The sequence below is a fragment of the Triticum urartu genome, chromosome 2A (genome assembly GCF_056163025.1).
Source record: "Triticum urartu cultivar PI428250 chromosome 2A, HENAU_Tu73, whole genome shotgun sequence".
NCBI lineage: Eukaryota > Viridiplantae > Streptophyta > Magnoliopsida > Poales > Poaceae > Triticum > Triticum urartu.
This window is the reverse complement of record NC_141874.1, coordinates 706,211,944-706,236,123: the sequence shown is the minus strand read 5'-3', so window position 1 is coordinate 706,236,123 and position 24,180 is coordinate 706,211,944. Positions and strand designations below refer to the sequence as shown.

Sequence of the window (24,180 nt, the reverse complement as noted above, 5' to 3'; positions counted from 1 at the left end):
CTCGTATTTTCCTGATCGAGTCCTCCAACTTGCGGGCGACTATTCGTGAGCGGGCACATGCATCCTACTGTTCCAGGATCGGTTCGGTGTCAGGCAGATGGCGACCTGGCGTTCTACTGTACCTGTCACATGTTCTTCGCTGCATCCTTGACTCACCAAACATTTTTCTTCTGCACGAAGATAAGTCATATTCCCTCCGTTCCGAATTAGACAAATCTATGACAAGTACGTAATTCGGAACGGAGGGAGTAGTAGCGAATTAAGTGTCTTGGCTGACTAGTCTCACTACATGACCACTCTACGCGCCGCGCGCGGTTCGATCCATTCCAATTCCAATTAATCGGTCGGTCGTTGGATGTACTACTACTACAACGTGCGTGTGCCTGATCACGACTCGAGAGCGGTGGGAGCAGGTGAGTGTGACTCGGAAGTTTCTGCGAATTCCAGTAATAAAAGATCTTCCTGGTCTATCTCAATGTTTGGCTGGGGCTGGAATCTGAGACTTCTGGATGACATTCGTAGTAATCAACTACAGTTGCATAGAGCAGTAGCCTGAGCGGGTTTCCTTGAGCAAAGTACTACTACCACGTACTAGCTTCTACAATCCCATGATATTCCTGAGTGTGTTTCTTTAAACACATTGACAGTATGAAAAAAAGGTCATCGCATGGTGATGCAACGTATGAAGATTTTATACATAACTTTTTGTATCTAAGAAAAAGAGAGAGGCAATTCTCTTCGTGTTCTCCCATCCGGCGGCGGCTCCTCTCCTATGTGTGCAGACCGTATTTGTTGTAAGTTTAGGTCTTCGTCGTTAGGGTTTCGGTCGACTCGTGATGTTGCTTCAACAATGTGACGGCATCGGATAGGTGTGCTCCAAATCCTCCTACGGTTTGACGGTTTCCTTCTTGATCATCGATATATCTCGGATCTCTTGTGTGCGGCATCTGGATCTTGCATTTGGGTGCATGATGTAATCTCCCAGTCAGTGGGACCGAGGTTCCAGCGGCGGTGTCGAGGTGCACTTTCGGTCAATGGTCAAGGCCGACCGTCCTCTCCCGCCCCTTCCTTGGGTGGTAGACACGGCAAGAGCTACGAATGTGCATCCCACGGCCGTTAAGACGCTAAAAATGGCATGATCACAAAAAATGGCTCAAAGGTATAACAACATGAAGTCAATTTTATGATTGAAAGTCATCTTTGTATATCCCTCTCAAAGATGATCAACATACTCCCTCCGTCCTAAAATATAAGTCTTTCTAGATATTTCAATATGGACTATATACGGATGTATAGACATATTTTAGAGTATAAATTCACTCATTTTGCTTCATATGCAGTTCATATTGGAAACACTAAAAAAACTTATATTTAGGAATAGAGGGAGTGGATATTAATGGGCCAAAATAGTGCTCGGGAGCGCTGATGCCTGGGGAGGCTCTGCTCAGGATTGGTGCTCGGGGTGTTGCTCACCATATTACGCCCTCAAAACGGCATCAAGTCGAAAAATGCTCTACATGAAAATTGTTGGCATCGTCAATATGCAAAACTTTAGTTTTTGGGCCATCTTCATCCAAGGTCATATGCAATCTCCAAAGCTAAGAAAACATTCGCCTGGTCTCATACATTGTTTGCCACATGTCTGAGACATGGCGTTAGGTATTCGACCCCAAGACGACCTCAAACTGACAAATGTTCGTTGAAATGGATAAATATTCTTCTAGAGTCATCTCCATTTGAGATAGTATGCGGCTGTGGGTCTCAAAAACCACTGTTGTCGCAAACCCACGTGTAATCTGAGTTCGGTTAGTTTTGAAAAGGATTTGAACGGAATTTGAAGTCATTTTCTTGTACGGGAAGTACAAATGCATCATAAATAGAAGAAAGGTGATGGCTGATTGAACAACACACTATCAACAAACCAACCTACCACTTTTATCTTTTCCTTCTACCTTGTTCTTGTTCTTCCTCGTCCTTCGTTGTTCTTCGTGTTCGACGACAGCGTTCCATAATACCCTAGAGGAGATTAGGCCGACCTAGGGCAGCCCATTAATACCGCATATCCTGATAGGGTCCTCCCGGGCCTGTTGGGTTTGGGGTTTCCAAAAGACCTTGTCGGCGTGTCTTGCCTATCGCGCTCTCGGCGAGGCTCCTCCTTCGACATGTCCTCTGTATCGCACTCGACGTTGCGGGTACACGGTGGTGTGTTCGTTTGTGAACATGGACGCCTTCACCTATGAGTCCATCCACGGCGCCTACGTTTCTGTGCAGAGTTCGGTAACTTTCTGGCTGCCTACGAGGATAATACACTACTTTTCGGAGGCGGCGCGAAGCTACATCAGTAGCACAGGGATGAAGCTCCATATAACCAGTAGTGCGTTTTGAAAATCCTTAATTAAGATTAATCTAATCATTATGAATTTATGGAAACGACACCATCACTATAGAGCTGACCCATAGGAATAGGATCGCTCTTCCAGCTTCGTCCCTGTATGTGTGACATCGAGAAGGCAGAGGACTTCTTGAGAACCGGACTCTATTTTTAGCTTCTTTCAGGATTTTCTTGTAATGTTGGATACCCAATTTGAGTCATGGCTTTTTCTCGAGAAAAAGGGACTCCTTTCTTTTTCAAGGCGAGGAAGAGGGACTGCTATAACCATTGAGAATGTTTCTGTGGAATCTGACTTGGTCAACGGGAGCCTCAAGCCTTGCGGTTTCCAGCTTCGTTCTGATGCTTGAATGTTAAGGACGGACAGTTTCTGATAGGACCATATATATGCGCACAGGACTTGTTCAGGACCCCGGGCCCGTGACAGCGAACGGAACAGTTTAAAACGTGCCCCGTGCATGTGGTTAACGGGATATGCTTCTGAGCCGTTACATCGTTAAAACCAGTGATCGCGAGTGCGAGAGCAAGTCGTTCCGCATGTTCACCGTGTCATATTTGTGTCGGCCGGGCTGCGTGTGATATCTTTCCTTTTTTCCGTCAACATGCTATAGATATACTTTTTGGGGTAGATGCTACTGACCCCGGAGCCTGATTAGAGCATCTCTAGCAGACCCTGCAAAAACGGTCAAACTCGTAAAAATCCGTGTTTGCAGTTTTGTGGTATTAAAAAATGTCCTAAATAGAACTCGTAAAAGCGGTCAAACCCGTAAAAATTTTACAGGCCCTTGGAAATCCATTCCCACGACTCATAATTTTACAGATTTGGAGGCAAAATATAAGGGGAACTGCAAACCGGTCAACGCTACGCGACAAGGGAATTCCGCCATGCGCACGCGTGCTCCGGTGACCTTCCGCCACGGAACTCGCCGGAATCTCACTGGAAACTTACCGCTGCCGCGGCGTCAGCTTGCGAAGTACTCCCTCCGTTCCGAATTACTTGTTTTGGATTTGCCTAGATACGGATGTATTATGACTCATTTTAATGCTAGATACCTCTGTATATAGACAAATCTAAGACAAGTAATTCAGAACAAAAAAAAGTAGATCGTAGGAGCAATGGCTAAAGACTCGAGCAGCTACCCGGCCACGAACGAGCTAGCTAGCAAACTCCTGATCCATCCGGCCAGGAACGAGCAAGCTAGCTAGCTAGCTAGCAACGTCCTCGATCCATCCGGCCACGAACGAGCTAGCTAGCTAGCTAGCTAGCAAGGTCCTCGATCCATCCGGCCACGAACGTTGAGGGAGTAGCTAGCTAGCTCCTCGATCCATCCGGCAACGGAGGAGCTGCCTCCTGGATCGATTCGGCGACTACCATGGACGACGGGAGCTGACTATGAACACAGGCGAGAGGAGAAGAAGACACGGGAAAGAATATACGCGAATATTCTTTTTTGCGGGTCTGTTATGCGGGGTCTGCATCTGCGGCCGTCTGCGCTGGCTCGCCGTTTTTTCGCGAACTGTAAATGTGTTTTACGAGTCGGCGGGATACCGAGTCTGTTAGAGATGCTCTTAGCTAGTTACTTTTTTAAGGGGTTTGTTGTGCTGTGTCCCCAGCCAGACCTATTTTATTTTGTTGTTGTTGCCCATGAACATTAAGCTTGTGGATTGATGGTATGTTTTATAATATAGAGCGAGGGAAACCCTATTTCGTAATGCTACTGAATAATTATAAAAATCAAGGACGATCTGCCACCACGATCCATAGAAATTCTAGTTTTCGGAAAGGCAAACATTTTGTTACTCTTTCCAATTCAAATTAATTAATGCTGCTTTAATACGACTCTGTTAAGAGTATGTCAATTAATTTAGATCAAACAAGTAGCTAGTTTGAACTTGATCTGGTTGGTGGACATGATTTTTTATTTATTTGGCATGTGCAAGGCGGTAGTAGTTCTATTTAGAGTTTCGTCACACAAATCCGACCAGGAAACCGCTCATGAAAACATATCGTTATAGGATTTTTGGAGAGAGCGACAAGGGCGACACGGACATCCTCTATAACACTTCTTCCTAGTTTTAAAGAGCTCACATTCTATTGAGATCTCTAATTGAAATTGGGCCACTCGATTTTGACCGGTTTAACAATTTCTTAAAGCTTTTCCATTCAATTTAAATACTATACACTATGCTTCTTGATTTTTAAGGCCTGGATCTTCAAATTAGGATTAGGTCACCAAATTTTGACCGAATCAATGATTTTTGAAGGAGCTCTCGCATTCAATTCTTTTAATTTTGTATGTTCTCTTATTTTGAAGCTCTTTCATTCCGTTGAGGTATTCAATTTTGAATTTGGTTTACGATTTTGACCGGGTCAATGATTTTTCAAATCAATCAGTAGCAATCGGCTTATAAAAAACATATTAATACCGCACACGTGTTCCCACCTCTGAGAAAAAAGAAAGCAACTATGTGATATTGTAGCACCAATATAATATATGCATCCACTAACACAGAAATTTCCCTATATACCCTTTATGTTTATGTTGCTTAGCAGATAACACATACCACACTACGAATGTCCGATCAAACCACCGCATTATAAACAAAAATAAGCACACTCCATCATCTCCCTCACCCGCCATACTAAATATTCCATAAGTTCCGAAATATAAAGTGTATTAGTTTTTTGGAAAATCAAATGTCTCTACTTTGAGCAAGTTCAGAGCAAAAAAATATTGACATCCACAATATTAAACAAAAAAGGTATGGAAATTCATTTCATGATGAATCTATCATACCAATTTGATATATTTCTCTACAAATTTGATCAAACTTAAATAGTTTGACTTTTCAAAAAAGTCATATACTCCCTCCGGTCCTTTTTACTCTACATATAAGAATTGTTTGAAGTCAAACTTTACAAAATTTGACCATATTTATATGAAAAAAATATCAACATCTACCATGATAAAGTTATACGACATGAAACTTTAAGTCAAAAACATCAGATGGGAGCGACTGATCTTTCTGACGTGGTGCCTTCGTGGTGCCTTTGTCTATCTTTCTGACGTACGAGCGACTGATCAAAAACATCAGATGGGAGCGCGATGAACGGTTATACCATGTTCGTTTACCCCAAGAAAAGAAGTTCATTAGCTAGTTCGACGGAGCAAGGATTTAGTTGCCGAACAAATCTAAGGACGGAGAGCAAGCAAACCAACCAAGAGCGTAGTGGTTTGTGGTCGGGTCGCTATCGCATTTCACAGCTTCCTCGATCACTCGTGTGCGTCTCGTCTTGTCGGTCCACCGGTCGCTCTAACTCAACTGTACGCTCGTGGCAAATCGAACGCGCGCATACTATTCTGCAGCGGCGTCTCGATCTCCATCCTCCGCTCACTTCTCACCAACTCTTGTTCCGGTCTCCCAGCGCACCAGTAACACTCGCACAACTGCTAGCACTACCATTCCTTCTTCCCATGTGCCCAAAAATTGCACGGTCAGCTCGACTGATCGTTCCAGCTCGCCGAGAAGAAGAGCAGAAATGGCATTCATTCTTCGCATATGACTCATAGTTAAGTGTGTCCCCTGGTTAATGATAGAGTCACATGATTTGTCCACGGGCCATGCGAGGTTCGATTGAAATCCGATCAAATTAATCAATCGGTTGTACTACGTGCCTCGCAAGTCAAGACTAAGACCAGCGGGAGCAGGTGAGTGCGAGTGAAGTTTCAGGAAATTCAACTCCAAGAATAAAAGATCTTCCCTGGTTTATCTGAACGATTGGCTGGGATTTAAGACTTGAACAACTACTCCTTATTCACTATTATAAAATGTTTTAGATATTTCAACATGGATTACATAAGGATTGAAATTAGTTTACAAACAATAAAATGTGTCTATATAAATCTGGTTCAGAAAAAAAATTAAAACACCTTATAACAGTGAAGAAAGTAGCTTAGTAGCGTAGAGTAGCACTAGCTTGAAGGTGGGTTCTTAAACAAAGTATTCCGTACTAGCTTGTGTTGGAATGGGTAAGTATACAACCTCCTCACTGATTAACTAAAGAAATATTTGGCTCGTGATTCCTCAAAAATAAAATAAAATTGGCTCGCATGATTTCGAAAATGCAATGCTAGAACATGTAAACATTTGTAAAATCAGTACAAAACATTTGTGTGGATGAGTGTACGTGTAAGTCTGCGAGCGCCTATATTCATACTATATTTTTCAAAAAGAAAAACCACAGAGAATTTTCTACGATATCCGTCTTAGTCAAGGGAAACCTCAAGCTTCGCAGTTTCTACCTTCTTTCCGATCCTTGAATGTTGAAGGACAGTTCTTGATTGGACCATATACATACACAGGACTTGTTCAGGTCCCTGGGCCGTGACAACGAACGGAATAATTGATTAAAAACGTGATACAATGCATGTGCCACTAGCATATGCTTCTGAGCCGTTACACCCGGTTAGATATATATAATCAACGTGAACCAGTGATAGTGACTTGGTGAGTGAGACAAAGAAAAGTCGTTCGTGTTTCCACGTCTCATATATACGGCGGCCTTTTCCATTCTTCCTTCAACCTCCAACTTTGAAGATTTGCGGCGCGAGATTAACTAACTCTTGATAACGCGAGGGTTGTGAAGCACGCTTGTTTTTTTTATAGTGGTGTTTGGGTTGGGGCTTTAAAATTTTGAAAGCAATAGAAGAACTAGCGAGCAGGAGATGGCTGCGAAAGCACACGTGATTTTAGTGGGAATTAATGAAATTGAAAGCAATGCGTAATATGCTAGTGGCCACTTCGACGAATGAACTTTTTTGCCTAGCCTATAGTCTTGAACTTTATTTTTTATGTTTTGAAAACTCAGAAGAACTGCATGCAGCAAAGAGTACCACTGGCTAATATGCGTACTCCCACTCTTTTTGTTACTTTGCATATTAGTTTTGTCTTAAGTCAAATTTTTTAAAGTCTGGCCAAGTTTATAAAAACTATATCAGTACTCCCTCCGTCCCAAAATTCTTGTCTTAGATTTGTCTAAATACGGATGTATCTAGTTACGTTTTAGTGCTAGATACATCCGTGTCTAGACAAATCTAAGACAAGAATTTTGGGACGGAGGAAGTATTTTCTATGATGATACCGAATTAATGTCACATTATGAAATATATTTTTGGATTGTATCTATTTAATATTGTAAATATTGACATTTTTTAATATAAATCGGCCAAACTTTGCAAAATTTGACTTAAGACAAAACTGAATTTGATTTAAGACAAAACTGATATACAAAGTTAAAAAAACAGAGAGTACTAGATTATTCGAACATATGTGACACCCCAACAATCCCTGTTTGAAGCTTGATGACCGTAAAATGTCTTCCGAAGACATTTTCGGAGGTAATACTATAGTAATATTGTAATACTTCACAATATATAGTGTGTTTTATAACTTTATAAAATAAAGCTGCTTTCTTACGATTTAACTAAATTTATTAGTTTCCCGCAAAAAAAACTAAGTGTGTTAGTAAATTATCAACATCTAGAACATCAATCAATACCACTAGTTCCAACATGTACAATTCCATTCATATTTTTTTGCATTTGGTATATACTCCCTCTTTCCCATAATGTAAGACCTTATGAGAGGGGGGAGTATTTAGTATCACAAGTACGGATACTTTTTGTTAAACTTAGACTGACTTTATAAATCTTAATCCTATATACCTAAATAGATGATCCCACTAACTCAAATTCTCTTAAAATGCAACTATCTCAACTCACAATGCCATCATGCATGAAAAAATAAACACCATGCATGCTACTCATATTTAATAAATATTATACAACTTACGATAATAAAATTCAATAAATCATATGTATTTTGATTTAAATTATTAATACAACAAAATCTCATTGTAAAAACTACAACCAATTCCTGCAGCAATGCACGGGGTAATCTCTAGTTTCTACAAAAACCAATACGCAATATATTATATAGCAAGGAGTTCCCTCAAAAAAAGAAGAAGAAGCATGGAGTACCTGCCCAGCTTGCTCCATCAATCGCGTCATCTTCTTATCCAGCCGCTACCCACTCAAGTACGACCACATACCACAGTTTAATTAAGGAAATAAAGATGGCGCCCGTGACCAAACCGAACGCATATACCCGTATATGTAACTGATATCGGCCCGCTCGCTGCCTGCGGATGTCTGAAAACGCGGCCTCCCGACCTGATCGACCCCTTCTCCGCTCACCAACTCCCAGCAAGCGCTGAACGTAACGTACACTGCACACACGCCACTGGCGCCGTTCCTTGTTCCGGGAAGGGGCGGAAAACGGCATGGTCAGCGCAGCTCAATCATTCCTCTTTGGGAGAGAAGAGCAGAAAAATGCCATGCTTGGCCTTGACCATCGTTTCATTCGTTGAAACAGTAAGCGTACATGGTGCGTGTCACTTGGTCGGACATTTGACCCGTCGTCTAATCTTCATCCTCAACCGTAGATAACCTAGTATACTCTGCCCATCTCGGTCAAGTTTGAACTGCATTCAGGTAAGTTGACTTCCCCCGCCTACTACCTCTACGGTACGGTGTCATGCATGCATGCAGCCTCGTCGTCGAATCGTCGTAGTACTAGTTCTGCCAGCCTCTTCTGCATGCACGGCTACGTATACGTAGTACTCGACCAGAGTTGCCCTGACTCACCGAACTGTTTTCTGGTTGTAAGAGCGTCTACACGGGCAAATCCAACCCCTCAAACGCCAGCGTCTTTGCAGGTCTTAATCGGGCATCCCTCAAGTAATGTAATTCACATCCGGACACCACAATTATCATATCTCAAATCTATACAAACTTATGCAACTATGTCGATGCACATACATCATCCAGCTACTCCATCACTACTAACTAAACATGTCATCGGACTACCAAAATTTGACATGTTTGGCTATGGTGGAGTTCATCCATAGCTGCCCTTGCCCTTCCAGGTGCCCTTGTCGTCCTTCTCGTGGAAGTACCGGTCGAAGACACAATACGGATTGAGCCGGATCTGCTTGTCGTTGTCCTCCTTCACCTCCTTCGGTGGCAGTCTGGCCATGGCACGGACCGCCCGATTCTACTCTCGGTCGAGGGCACGCGTGTTCCTCGCTGCTGTTTCTTCACAATGCGGACGCGGATAGCTTCCTCCTTTGCGGCCGCCCGCTCCGCTGCATCAGCCGCTACCATTTCCGCCGTGATACGGGCCTCGGCGACCCTTATCCTTTCCTTCCCACGGCAAGCCGCCCGTTCCCAGTGGGACTCATAGTCTGCCCGACCGGTGATGGGGAAGGAGAGGGGTTCCGACTGCCTGGACCACGAGGATACAGCCCAGAGGACCCAAGCGCCCGTTGAGCCAACGCTATGGAGTCGTGGCGAACAGATCCGTCTATCGCACGGGTGCTGTCCTTCCAGGAGTGGTGGAGTTTAACGCGGACCGCCATTGCCTCCTCCAACCCGCACGAAATGACACCCCAGTCGATAAATCTGGACTTGTCGGAGTCAGATCTGCCGCCTGCCATGTCGGAGAAGGCCGGAAACTGCCGGAGGTGAGCTCAGGTGGCGGAGGGGAGTGGAGTGAAGTGGCTAGGGTTTGGTCCGGTGAGCGGATGAGGAGGAATATATGTGGGGCGGGGTGGGCCAACATGGGTCGGCTCCGACAAGGCGGGCGTGTCCGGGCGCCCATATCCACCCCATATTTGGGCTGGATATGAGGGGTGCCGATCAGTCGAGGCGTCTGAGGCCTGTTTGAGGCGTCCGTCCGGGTCAAAAAATCATGACCGGTCAGTGACCGAGCGGGCCGCTCGGGCGTTTGAGGAGGGTTTGGGGTGCCGGCTATAGATGCTCTAAGGTCATCTCCAACGCTGGCCCTTAAACCGCCCGCAACAGTCCAGATTAACCTGATCGGACCAATTCTGCCATCCAATGTGGCCCTATAGCGGTCTGCTCGGCGGCCCGGACGTCATTTTTCCGGTAAATTAAAAGTAAACTGGGGAGGGCGGTCCATGCTATATTATCTACTGTTTTGGACATTACTGGACTTTATTATACACTTTTATATTATTTTTGGGACTAACCTATTAACCGGGGGCCCAGTCCAGAATTGCTGTTTTTTTGCCTATTTTAGGGTTCCGAAGAAAAGAAATATCAAACGGAGTCCAAACGGAATGAAACCTTCGGGAACGTGATTTTCTCACCAAACATGATCAGGGAGACTTGGACCCTATGTCAAGCAACCAACATGGAAGCCACGATGTAGGGGGGCGCGCCTACCCCACCCCCCAGGCACGCCCTCCACCCTTGTGGGCCCCTTGTTGCTCCACTGACGTACTTCTTCCTCCTATATATACTTATGTACCCCCAAACGATCGGATATGGAGCCAAAACCCTAATTCCACTGCCGTAACTTTCTGTATCCACGAGATCCCATCTTGGGGCCTATTCCGGAGTTCCGCCAGAGGGGGCATCGATCACGGAGGGCTTCTACATCAACACCATAGCCTCTCCGATGAAGTGTGAGTAGTTTACTTCAGACCTTCGGGTCCATAGTTATTAGCTAGATGACTTCTTCTCTCTTTTTGGATCTCAATACAAAGTTCTCCCCCTCTCTTGTGGAAATCTATTCGATGTAATCTTCTTTTGCGGTGTGTTTGTCGAGACCGATGAATTGTGGGTTTATGATCAAGTTTATCTATGAACAATATTTGAATCTTCTCTGAATTCTTTTATGTATGATTGGTTATCTTTGCAAGTCTCTTTGAATTATCAGTTTGGTTTGGCCTACTAGATTGATCTTTCTTGCAATGAGAGAAGTGCTTAGCTTTGGGTTCAATCTTGCGGTGTCCTTTCCCAGTGACAGTAGGGGCAGAAAGGCACGTATTGTATTGTTGCCATCGAGGATAACAAGATGGTTTTTTTTATCATATTGCATGAATTTATCCCTCTATACCATGTCATCTTGCTTAAGGCGTTACTCTGTTGTTATGAACTTAATACTCTAGATGCATGCTGGATAGCGGTCGATGTGTGGAGTAATAGTAGTAGATGCAGACAGGAGTCGGTCTACTTGTCTTGGACGTGATGCCTATATACATGATCATACCTAGATATTTTCATAACTATGCTTAATTCTGTCAATTGCTCAACAGTAATTCGTTCACCCACCGTAAAATACCTATGCTCTTGAGAGAAGCCACTAGTGAAACCTATGGCCCCTGGGTCTATCTTTATCATATTAATCTTCCAATACTTAGTTATTTTCATTGCTTTTATTTTACTTTGCATCTTTATCATAAAAATACCAAAAATATTATCTTATCATATCTATCAGATCTCACTCTCGTAAGTGACCGTGTAGGGATTGACAACCCCTTATCGCGTTGGTTGCGAGGATTTATTTATTTTGTGTAGGTGCGAGGGACTCGCGCGTAACCTCCTACTGCATTGATACCTTGGTTCTCAAAAACTGAGGGAAATACTTACGCTACTCTGCTGCATCACCCTTTCCTCTTCAAGGGAAAACCAACACAAGTGCTCAAGAGGTAGCAGGGTGCTTTGCGGGAGTCCTAACCGCTGCCACGCAGGACCCTGACAATCCCGGCACACCCAAATCCCTCTTCCAGCCACATTCTCTTCCACCCCGTCCCTGCTCCCTCGTGCTTTGCATCCACATCCTCCTCCTCTGACGCCGTCGACGTACCTCTCCGGCCGCCGCTTAGGCGTTGCCTGGCGTCCATGCCCCCACCCATGCGCCTGCTCGCTTGTACTATGAAGCTGTCCACCTAGGATCCGTCCGCAACCAAATATCCTCCATCCCCTGTCGATGCCGTCCATGGTGGACACCACGCCTGACAGGTGTTCGGTCAAATGCCTTTGTGCTTATTTTCGAACTTGTGTCATTTTCAGAGTAAAAAGGATGGCGATGGACTCAGTGAAGGAGGAGGATTTGTTTTGCGATGCATGGTTAGCCGTATATGCTGACTTCGTAGGCAGAAGCAGAAGGGGGGCCTTTTGGCAGCTCGTCCATGGTTCGTTCCATGTGCGGAAGCACATTGCGCCCTATAACACGCACATCATCCATGATTGCAACGTCAAGTTGCTAGCGCATCGATGGTACATCATCTAGAACTCCGTCACGAAGTTTGTGTGGCATGGTTGATCTGCTGGAGGGCAATGTGGCCACTGTGCGTGGTAACCATGGAGATCGTAAGTTTTGCTTCTTCTTGCTCTACATGTTGATTGATCCATTTATTCACTCAATGTGGTCGTACACGTTGTTTAGTCTGCATGCGCTGCCACGATGTAGTACAAGTCAGAGGGCCGGTGGCGGAGCTTGCATAAAAAATTGGGCTGGCCAAACTGTAGGAGATTGCTCATTGTCAGCTTTTCTAGGTCCATAGGCTAGCTGTAATAGGTGCAAGTGCTACAAAGCTGGGCGGGCTATGGCCTAGTTAGCCTTGCTGTAGCTCCGCCACTGCAGAGGGCAGACCATTCACGGACATACATTGCTGGATGAAGTTGAAGGGGTTGTACATGTGGGACAACATGATTCATTCGTAAAAGACTCGTTGAACAACCGGTTAATCTTGTTGAATTTGAACTAATGTTGTACAAGACATATCTGCATGCTATTTATGAATGATTTGTGCTATTTTTCATCCGGAATTTGATCAATTCCGTCGTGTTTGATGTAATTCGTCCAGTTAGTTGAAATCCGATTTAAAATGTATGTGGTTACGGTGGGATGACCGGCTCCTGCATCCGTATCCGTGCACTGCCCCTATCCACGGACGAATGCAGTGTCCGGTTTGAGGTCGGCGCTCGAAATGTTCTAATAACTCAACACGTGACCAAGACTTTCCATGCGCCGCACGCCGTTGAATTCTACGACCTCAACCCATTGTACATGTCTATGAACCGATCGAACAAGAGGGGAGCAGGTGAGTGAGCATGTGTGAAGTTTTCTGGTCTTTCTAAAACCAGGATCAACTTTAGTGCACCTCTAAAAAACCTGGAAAAGGAAGCTATTTTGATCTAATAAAAATATATCAATACATGAATTGAACGTAGCTCAGATGATTAGTTTCATTGTGGTTGAACCAACTCACTCGGGTTGAAGCCTTAGAGCTGAGAGGGGAGCTTGTATTTCTAAGTTTATTCTAGACTTTTCAACGAAGCTCCCCCAGTGGGGGATGGCATTCTCATCAACTATATATGAGGTGCGCCTGTGACTTCATCAATCCTAAAACTGTAGAAAATAAATTTGTCCCAACTATTTCCTATCAGAACAAGTTGTAAGTGTGTATGCCACGAATATATATCCACGTGGCATGCCTCATTTGCTCGATGGGTGAGCCCTTCTTCCTAGTTCATGGGTAATTTGCCAAAAGGGGTATATTGTCTTGCAAGTTTGCTAAATGCGGGCTGGAGTACATTGTGTCAACAAGTTTCCTAGATGGGATAAATCGGGGACAATTTTCCTGAATGTGATACTTATGGTTTGTTTGGCATTGCGATGGATTATGGCAATCCTGTTTCGCCTATTCTGATATTTGTTTGATCCGTTTGGTAATATATTTGTGGCTAATTTTCCACAATAAAATATATAAGGACATCAAAACACAATCGGCAACAGCAAACTGAGTCTGACTAAGCTATCACAGATGTTATAATATCTTTCTTTTCTTTTTTTTGAATAGGATGTTATAATATGTATCTTGGGGAGTAACATTAGTTTTCTTAATAGATTGCACTACAGGCAAACACCACTAAGGGCTCATTCGGTTTATAGGATTTTCAAATCAAATAAATAGAAAAAGTAAACCCAAATGGGCCCTAAATAAAATATCAAAGGACACTTTACCGAGTCAATGTAAACCTAATTTGCCCATTCTGACCTCTGAACGGCGTGAAGAGCCAGTCTAGGACAACATTAGTATATCTATTAACATTCACAACGGTCACTGTCTAAGATCTGAACGCGGCGTCCCGATCTCATCCTCTGCTCAGCCTGATCGTAATGAGAGTATCATAAGCGGTATCATGTATGCCAACTAAATTTTTAAATGATGTGATACACAATTAAATAAGGAGAGAGAGTGTGGTATCATGTATCATATCATGATACCACATCATATTAAATATTGCACTACTTTATGTCATGCAAAACAATTAATAAGACAACCTTAAATATTAATTTATAATACTATGTATTACGAAGGTTTATATTAATATCATGCATATGATACTCGTTACAACCAGCCTCACCGGTACTAACGATGCTGCCACTACTCCTGTTTCCTCTCTTCTCGACGGCTAGAAAATGTCATGCATGGTCAACTCAATTCGCCAATAGCAAAAGAAAATGTCCATCCCCCACCTACCTAAAGAAATGTCTTTTGACCAATCCAATTCCAACCCCGGTTGCTCCAATGGAATGTCTCAGGAAATGCATGCAAGCATGCATCGCCCTCCGGCTCTCTATATAACACTCGACATCTGCTCATCCAGTCTCACCATCCAATAATCACACACTACTACTACCTTGCTTGTACCAGGAAGAACACCAGCCGAGCTACCTTTGCTCAGCAAGAAAGCTCATTCTTACGCACGTTCACTGTTGACATGAAGATCACCGTGCACTCGTCCAAGGCCGTCAAGCCCGAGTACGGCGCCTGCGGCGTCGCTCCAGGCTGCACCGCCGACGTCGTCCCGCTCACCGTGCTCGACAAGGCCAACTTCGACACGTACATCTCCGTCATCTACGCCTTCCACGCACCGGCGCCGCCCAATGACGTCCTCGAGGCCGGGCTGGCCAGGGCGCTGGTGGACTACCGCGAGTGGGCCGGCCGGCTCGGCGTGGACGCCAACGGCGAACGCGCTATCCTGCTCAACGACGCCGGCGCGCGTTTCGTGGAGGCGACGGCCGACGTGGCGCTCGACAGCGTCATGCCGCTCAAGCCCACGCCGGAGGTGCTCAGCCTGCACCCCAGCGGCGATGACGGACCCGAGGAGCTCATGCTGATCCAGGTCACGCGCTTCTCGTGCGGGTCGCTCGTCGTGGGGTTCACCACGCAGCACATCGTGTCCGACGGCCGCTCCACCGGCAACTTCTTCGTCGCCTGGAGCCAGGCCACCCGCGGCGCCGCCGTCGACCCCGTCCCGGTGCACGACCGCGCTTCCTTCTTCCATCCCCGCGAACCGCTGCACGTCGAGTACGAGCACCGTGGCGTCGAGTTCAAGCCCTACGAAAAGGTGCATGACGACGTTGTCCGTGCGGACGGCGACGACGACGAGGTGGTGGTGAACAAGGTGCACTTTAGCCGGGAGTTCATCTCCAGGCTCAAGGCGCAGGCGTCGGCGGGCGCGCCCAGGCCGTGCAGCACCCTGCAGTGCGTGGTGGCGCACCTGTGGCGGACCATGACGATGGCGCGCGGGCTCGACGGCGGGGAGAGCACCAGCGTCGCCATCGCGGTGGACGGGAGAGCGCGGATGAGCCCGCAGGTGCCGGACGGATACACCGGTAACGTCATCCTCTGGGCGCGGCCCACCACGACGGCGGGTGAACTCGTGGCCAGGCCGTTGAAGCACGCGGTGGAGCTCATCAGCCGGGAGGTGGCCCGTATCAACGACGGCTACTTCAAGTCCTTCATCGACTTCGCCAACTCGGGCGCGGTGGAGAAGGAGCGGCTGGCGGCGACGGCGGACGCGGCTGAGATGGTGCTGAGCCCCAACATCGAGGTCGACAGCTGGCTGCGGATCCCGTTCTACGACATGGACTTCGGCGGCGGCCGGCCCTTCTTCTTCATGCCCAGCTACCTGCCGGTGGAGGGCCTGCTCATCCTGCTGCCCTCCTTCTTGGGCGACGGCAGCGTGGACGCCTACGTGCCACTCTTTAGCCGCGACATGAACACCTTCAAGAACTGCTGCTACACCCTCGACTAGCTCCACTTGACGTACCTGCCATGTGCAAATGTGTGCCTGGTGTCGGATCAACGTTAGCTACTTGCCTAGTTATATTTTTGAAGTTCTTGATTCAATTGTCCATGCTGTTTTGGAAGAGTAAATAAACGAAATTTTAATCTTTCAGATCGTGAACATGATTAAGGCAAATATTTTACCAATGGGCTTTTGAGATATTTCTTTGCGGGAAGGCTTATTCAGATATTTCTTCTAACTTGATAATTTTTCTGCATTACAATTTACAACTAGGGCACTAATATTCTATTATGTCAGTCCTTGACGGCGCGTCCATTATTGATACATAGATGCGTTAAAATTTTAGTTAGTTTTAGCAGGCAATTGCCATTTTTACCTGTCATTCAATTATTATTGTAACAAACTAATTTTCTGTGCGTTGCAATGGAGGATGCATATTCTAGTGGTTCAACTCAATAGTGTCCTTTGTATACCTTACACTCATCATATTCTAATACAAAAAGTGATTTGATGATTGAGTTAATGCAAAAGATTAGATTTTACATGATCTCCTGTGTTTGACATATAGCATGCTTTGATTTTATTTAATTGAGTTAATGCAATTACTTTATAACCACCACGAGGCGCTGCAAAAGATTTGATTGAGTTAATGTAGGATGTGTTGAGGGAAGGCTTCACCAACAGACGTACAACTACCAACTTCCCTTTAATAGTAGAGATTGTGTACCAAAAGCGTAGACTTGATTTGATAATATTTTTTTCGCTTATCAAATAAAACATGAATTTATGTGGTTAGTAAATAAGACATGAGACAGTTGAGGCGGTCTTGATGGGAAACCGGTAGGACATAGTAGAGTTGAGAAGGGAAAAATCAAAACGGGGAGGATCGAACGCGAGAACGTAGGTGAAGTTGAAGGAGCGAAACAAAAATCTTAGACTGTTTTTAAATAGTGGAGATAAAGATTGTTCAGTTTATGTTGTGAATTCTTTAATCTTAAAATTTGACGGCTCTTTGGATTTATTTCAGTCTTTTCGCTAATGTTTGGAGACGTTCACGTCAACTATGGAAGCGTTTGTGGTGGCTTCATCAATCTCAAGATAAAGTATCGGCTCGGTGTTTCAGAGACGCTCATAAGGGTAGGGCTTGAGTGCGTGCATTTATATGATGAGTGTGTGTGCGTATATGTATGATTGTCTGCGTTTGTAATGTGTTACAAAAATCACAGCTCTGGTCTTGCCTATGCATCTTGTGAGCGTGTGAGTGTGGTGGTGGTCTACGCTGTGAAATGAATCAAGAGGCAAACACGGCGCGAACATACAGTCTCAGCCATCTGGCACGACAGATGCGTGCGAGCTGGCCCTACCGCCCACCCCAACGGACATATCGTTCAATTTATTTTTTTGCCATGCTATGACCATGGTATTAGCAGGAAGAAATACCATGCTAGCAGAGAAAGTTGCCATATATTCACGAACTGTGATGCTACAGTAGAGAAAAAAAAATGTCATGATGTATTTTCGTAGGGATAGGGTATGCGTTCGTAATGATGAGTGTATGCGCGTATGTATGAGCATTTGCGTCTATACTGATGTTAAAAAAATGCTGTAGCGCATAGAATTGCCATAGTACAGAGGAGGGAATTGCCTCCATGTTTAGGAATTGTAATGCTAGCAGGAGAGGATTGTCCTGCCACAACATTTTTGTTTTGTTTTGCATGCTATAGCAAAGAAAGTTTCTATACATGTCTATAAATTGACATGCCCCCAAAAATATCATAATATAGCACAAAACTTGGCACACATATTGTAGGAATTGCCTTGCTACATTAGAGAACGTAGCATTGTCATGCATACCAAGCCTGAATGTTGCCTTGCTCTAGATACAAATATCGCTTCTTTGACGATTTTCATTTATATACGCATAGGATATTGCCATCAAATGTGATCCGGAGGAAGAAAGTAAGTACTGACCTGCAGGAGCATGTCGCGTCACGCAAAAGAAACAATGAAATAAAGTTTTGGGCCACGCATAGGTGGTAGATAGAGCGAATGATGCGTCCACAGGAGTTGCCACGCTTTGGCTCGGACCCATGATGCTTAGAGTTTTTTCTATAAAAACTAGGTAATTTCCCTGCGTGTTGCTGCAGGAATATATAAAAATTAGTTACATATGACTTATATATTTAGAAAAAGATCTAAATCAAAAGCTCTGAATTTTAACATATAAATATTTCGTACTTGCATTCTGTGTAAATCATGGCATTTCACAACCTTTAGGAAATAAATAAATTAAATAATTATCTAATCTACTACATATGTCCAGTGACAAAAATAAACATATTGGAATGGTTTGCATGGGCTGAAAAAAATGTTAGTGTATGGTGAAGTGGGATGCTTGCATGTTAAGAGAATTAGTGATAATGGAATAAGGTTTGCATGGGCTGAAAAATATTGTTAGCGGATGCCAACGTGGCACACTTGGTGAGGTGGATGGTTTGCATGTTGAGAGGATTAGAAATAGTGGGGATCAACTATTTATGTATTACATATGTCCAATGACAAAAATAAACGTATTGAAATGGTTCGCATGGGCTGAAAAAAATGTTAGTGTACGGTGAAGTGGGATGCTTGCATGTTGAGAGAATTAGTGATAATGGAATAAGGTTTGTATGAGCTGAAAAATATTGTTAGTGGATGCTGACGTAGCACATTTGGTGAGGTGAATGGTTTGCATGTTAAGAGAATTAGAAATAGTGGGATTATAGATTATAGATATGCCTTCAAGGGCTAGTCGTAGATGATCTTGTTCTTTTTTTATGGTGCCGAGATTCACGCACTGACGCACACATTGAACGCACCATATCACATCGCGTCAGAATGGTTCTCCGAGATGGTTCAATCATTATTATTTCCAACAAAGACTTACTATCTCCGTCCTGATTTATTAGTCCCTTTTGCAATTTGTGCTAAATTTTGATCAAAAATTTAACTGACAAAATGTTAGTGCATGTCAACAAAAATTGTATCATTGGATTCGTATTTGAACATAGTTTTTAATGATATAATTTTTTGTAACATGCATAAATATTTTGTTAATTAAATTTATGATTAAAATTTGACACAGATTACAATGAGGACCAATAAATCAGGACGAAGGTAGTATTAGTTTATTCTAATTGCACTAATTAATCAGCAACTGTTTTTGCGTAGACCTAGTACAGTAGTAGTAGTACTACTGTACATTACTGCTAGAGATCAGCCAATAATCAGCTAGTTCGACGGAGCAACGGTTTTGACGTGGACTTATCCACTTCGCGCGTACGTAGTTTCATCAGTCCGCAAACAAACAAACAAATGTGACCATCGAAAATGAGGAGCGTCGCCACGGAAATGGCTCGGGGTCTGGTCGCTGTCTATCACTCGTGTCATGTCTTATCCACACCGGTCACCCTAGCTCGATCCCACGGATATGCCCGTGACAAATCGAACGCGCGCCCGCATATAACATTCGCCGCCACACACACGCAAAAAATGCATTAAACCATTCGCCCGCTCGCTGTCCGACGACTGAGCAAGGTTTCATCCTCCGCTCGCTTCTAATCTCATCAGCTCCCCCGGTCTCCTCGCGCCTAATCAAACACGAATCTGTCGGGCACTATTCCTCGGTTTTTCCATGGGACAAAGGTGTCGCGGTCAGCTCGGCTGAATGTTCCAGCCCGTGGGAGGAGAAGAAGCAGGGATACTGCGCGCGTGTACCACTTGCTTGAAATTAAACGCGCACGCCGTTTGACATGACCCGTCGCCGTCCGGAGGTAGCCCACCGTAACATGTCTATCGTCGGTGGGACACTGCGAGCATGGAGGGTGTGCGGCACACGACCGACTGTGCGAAGCTGTGGCAGGTGAAGTGGAATAGCTCGCCTCAACCAGCCCGGGGAAAGGTCCGCAACCAATTAATTGTACTACTAGCAAATATGCCCGTGAGTTGTAACGGGAGACAAAAAAATTATGGGCTGGCCAAATAAGTATGACTCAATACCTGATATATGAGGGTACTCTATTTTCACACAGTGGTTCGTCATGTTGCCATTTACTTTCTTTCTCATCCTCGTCGATGATGTCCACGTGATCACAATGCATTCGACATGGTAAATCCCAAGGCTATGAGCTTGCCAGTGCATGTCACACTTGTCATTATGTTACGCAAGGCAACCTTTAAAACTTTAAAAACAAATCTCATCAACCACAAACTACTCCCAACGCTAAGACATATAAAGACTTTCAAAAACTAATCAAATCCTAGACATAATGTACTTTTGAATCGGTGAACAGTTTTTTGAATCGACAAACGTTTTTTCTAATTTTGGATTTTCTCAAAAAAGTCACGAACGTTAGTTTTGTTTACAAACAATTTTTAACTGTATGAACAGTTTTTGAATTCGTTAACATTTTTTGACTTAACAAAGATTTTTTTAAAAAATGGGGAACATTTGAAGAAAATACTTTTATTTTTTGTGAACATTTTCTAAAATTACATGGACATTTTTTCAGATTCCTGAATATGCTTTGAATACACGATCATCCTTTTCAAAATCATGAACATGATTTTATTTCCCAACCAATTATTCCAAACTATGTTTTTTTTATAATTTGCGAACAGGTTTGCAAAACCACCAACATTTTTTGAATCTGCAAAAAAATTATGCTTTTCTAAACATTTTTGATTTTACATACATTTTATGATTTTCTAAACATTTATAGCTCGAGGATCTATGGTTTATACCCGTCTCACATCTATAAAACAACATAGCAGGAGGCAACTTTTGATCCGACAAAGTGAATTTATAGCAACTTCAGGGATATTTTTCTTGACAGACCGCCAGAAGCGATAGGCGGTTTATTAGTAGGTATAGATTTTCCAACCTTTTTTCGAGCTTCTTAACCAGAGGCCTACGATGCACCCTCAATGCGACCCGACATGAAAAGTAACTAAAAAAAAATCTGAAAGAAAACTATATATATAACTTACGATTCCTGCAGTACCTCCATACCATGATGTCGAGCTCATTGATCGACTCGGGTCCCACGATGTCGTCCCTTCGCACAAGTATGGTGTCCAGACCGGACATCGCGTGCAGCCGTCCTCGCTGCCCCGGCACTAAATGGCGCCCCACCATGGTGAAGAGAGAGTGGAGTCCAGACCCCTCAAAGATGTGCATACGCCTCGAGTACTATCTCGGTGGTGGTGGGTCACGACTATGTGCGTTCAGTTTATTCGGTTTACATGGTTTAGTTTATACGGTTTTTCGGGTTGTATGGTATTAATACTTTGATAAATATGATTTAAAATTAAAATACAGTTCGGTTTTGGTATATACCAAATCATTTCGGTATATACCATAGTCGACATGAATTTGAAAATGACGTCATAACAATTTATAAATTTATGACTGAAAACACATACTATTTTACACAAATGACTATATATATAAGTATATATGCATGAGTGGATTCATCCCTTGATTGTTATGGACGTGCTTAGCATTTTTTAAAGAGAAAAATGATTATGTTACAAGAAAAGTGTACGTGCTTGGTAGTGAATTTGACTCATGTACAAGAAAAATGATAACTTGTATGGTTGTTTGCCTCAAGAAATATAAATTTATTTTGACTTCGGTTTATTCGGTTAACCATTCGGTTTTTTCGGTATATATCATAAAAACCAGAGTTCAGAACGGCACGAAAAGTTCATACCATACCAAAACCAAAAACCATAAAAACCATAAAATTGGTTCGGTTCGGTTTATTTTCGGTATGATTTTTCGGTTCGGTTTAAAAATGCACAGAGTACGGTCGCGTGGCGTGTTCTCCTTGTCGTCGAAGGGCTCGAAATGACTCACCGAGGCGGAGCGGCACCGGGCGCAAGGTATGGTGGCATTGCCTAAAAAGACTCCCCGCCCCGCTTTATAGATAAAGCAACAATCACGATACAAGTCCAACCACAAAGGGAAGTATAGAAGAAGTTACATGGGTACACAAAGAAAGAGAAGGAAGTTTCAGCTATGAGCAACAACAAAACACACCCGAAATAAAAGATACAATCCTCAAGGAGGTTAAATGGCCGATGGGCCGCCAACTCCTTGCCTGCATAGTCGTTTCCATAACTGCAAGAACCCTAATAATTTATAAATCGCAGCAGTGGTATTGGTTGGGCAAACATGCTTAATGACAAGTTTATTCCTAATACACCACAAGTACCACACCAAAGGCCCTAAAGTTCACCCACATCACTCTACGGCCTTGGCCAGAGCAAGCGGCTATGTACTGATAGAACTCAGGGAAGCTAGTCGGACACCACCCATTGCCCCAGACTTCTCTAGGACAGCTCCACATGAACTGAGCCGAGGTACAATGGAATAAGATGTGGTATAGGTCTTCGTTGACGTTACGACAGCATTCGCCAAGAGACAAGTGTTGTGGCTCAGGGTCCTTGCGGATCCCTCGATCGCGGAGGCTTGGGCCTTTATTCGGTTCAAGACCACCAAGGAGGCGGATGCCCTACTGCCGAGCGTGTCTGCCCTGACCCGCGACAAATCCACCCCTCGAGGCATCCGGAAGCCCTCGATGGCTGGCAACAACATTGCCACCATGGCTCCCTCCCTACCGCCTCCGATCGCCTAGCTAATGCCAAAGCCCGATCCAACACGAAACGTCTTTAAAGTAGCCCGACCCAACACAAAACCTCTTTAAAGTAGCAATTTTGACCATGCACCTTTTCTGCTTGTTCCATGCATTAAATTTCCAAATAATTTACTTCCTCCATCCGAATTACTGGTCATAGATTTATCTAAGAACGGTTGTATCTAGACATGTTTTAGTGTTAGATATATCTGTATATAGATACGTTTAGTGTTAGATGTATCCGTATCTAAAGAAATATAAGAAGTAATTTTGGACTTAGGTGATATATGATTTATCGTGAAACATACTAGTTCATTAGTACTATATTTTTTGAGCTATGCAAAAACCTTTTGTGGAGAAATAACGGAAGGTCAAATTTGCTACAGCGATTATTCGTGACAAGCAAATGACCGTGTTCGCCCACATATTCTGGCTCCCACGAGCGACTAATTCCTGGCAGTTGTGTCAACAACCTTTTTCTTGCTACGAAGGTGTGAGAAGCAGCGACGAGCTTCTGGATGCGTGTAGCAAGTGCAGGAGAAAGGCGACGTTGATTTTTCCAACGCTTTGTGCTATTCTTCAGTCAGTTTTTTTAAGGTGAAGCTAAGTTTTATTGATCATAAACCACATAAAGGGGTAAAAAAAATCATGGGATGAATCAACCATAAATATCGCTCCTGATCTAGTATATTGGAGAACTTAGCTAAGAGCAACTCTAGCAGACCCCGTATCCCGCCGGTCCGCAAAACACGTTTGCAGTTCGTGCAAAACCGCTTTTGTGGGCCGGCGCGGGCTGGCACAGATGCAGACCCCCCAAACGGATCCGTAAAAAAGTATATTCACGGAATATGCTTTTTTACGGGTCGGCTATGCGGGTTCTGCTCGGACACCACCGTAACGACCCGCAAACAGATAAACTGCAAATCTCGCATTTGATATAGGATTTCACAAACAAGTTTAAATTCAAACGGCATAAATAGTTTTACGCGCAAATAGAAGTCAAGTTCATTACGGCTAACGCAAAAGAGTGCCCTGCAAAAGGTTTGCGCCCATGTCCAGCATCATCTTGATCGATCTTCACTCCGCGCCATCGAGTCCACCTTGGAGTTCATCGGCGCCACCGAATCCACCTCCGGCG

General features: G+C 44.1%; 1 protein-coding gene across 1 annotated transcript; it reads left to right on the top strand.

The window, feature by feature from the left end:
• The first annotated feature begins 14,923 nt into the window (after positions 1-14,923).
• On the top strand, positions 14,924-16,512 carry LOC125539900 (agmatine coumaroyltransferase-1). Its single transcript, XM_048703437.2, has one exon. It carries the CDS (start codon positions 15,049-15,051, stop codon positions 16,366-16,368), a length of 1,320 nt encoding a protein of 439 aa, XP_048559394.2. The 5' UTR covers positions 14,924-15,048; the 3' UTR covers positions 16,369-16,512.
• Positions 16,513-24,180: the final 7,668 nt, after the last annotated feature.

What these genes read in the sequence shown, in the direction of transcription:
- LOC125539900 (XM_048703437.2), top strand. Translation starts at nt 15,049, where the DNA reads ATGAAGATCACCGTGCACTCGTCCAAGGCCGTCAAGCCCGAGTACGGC.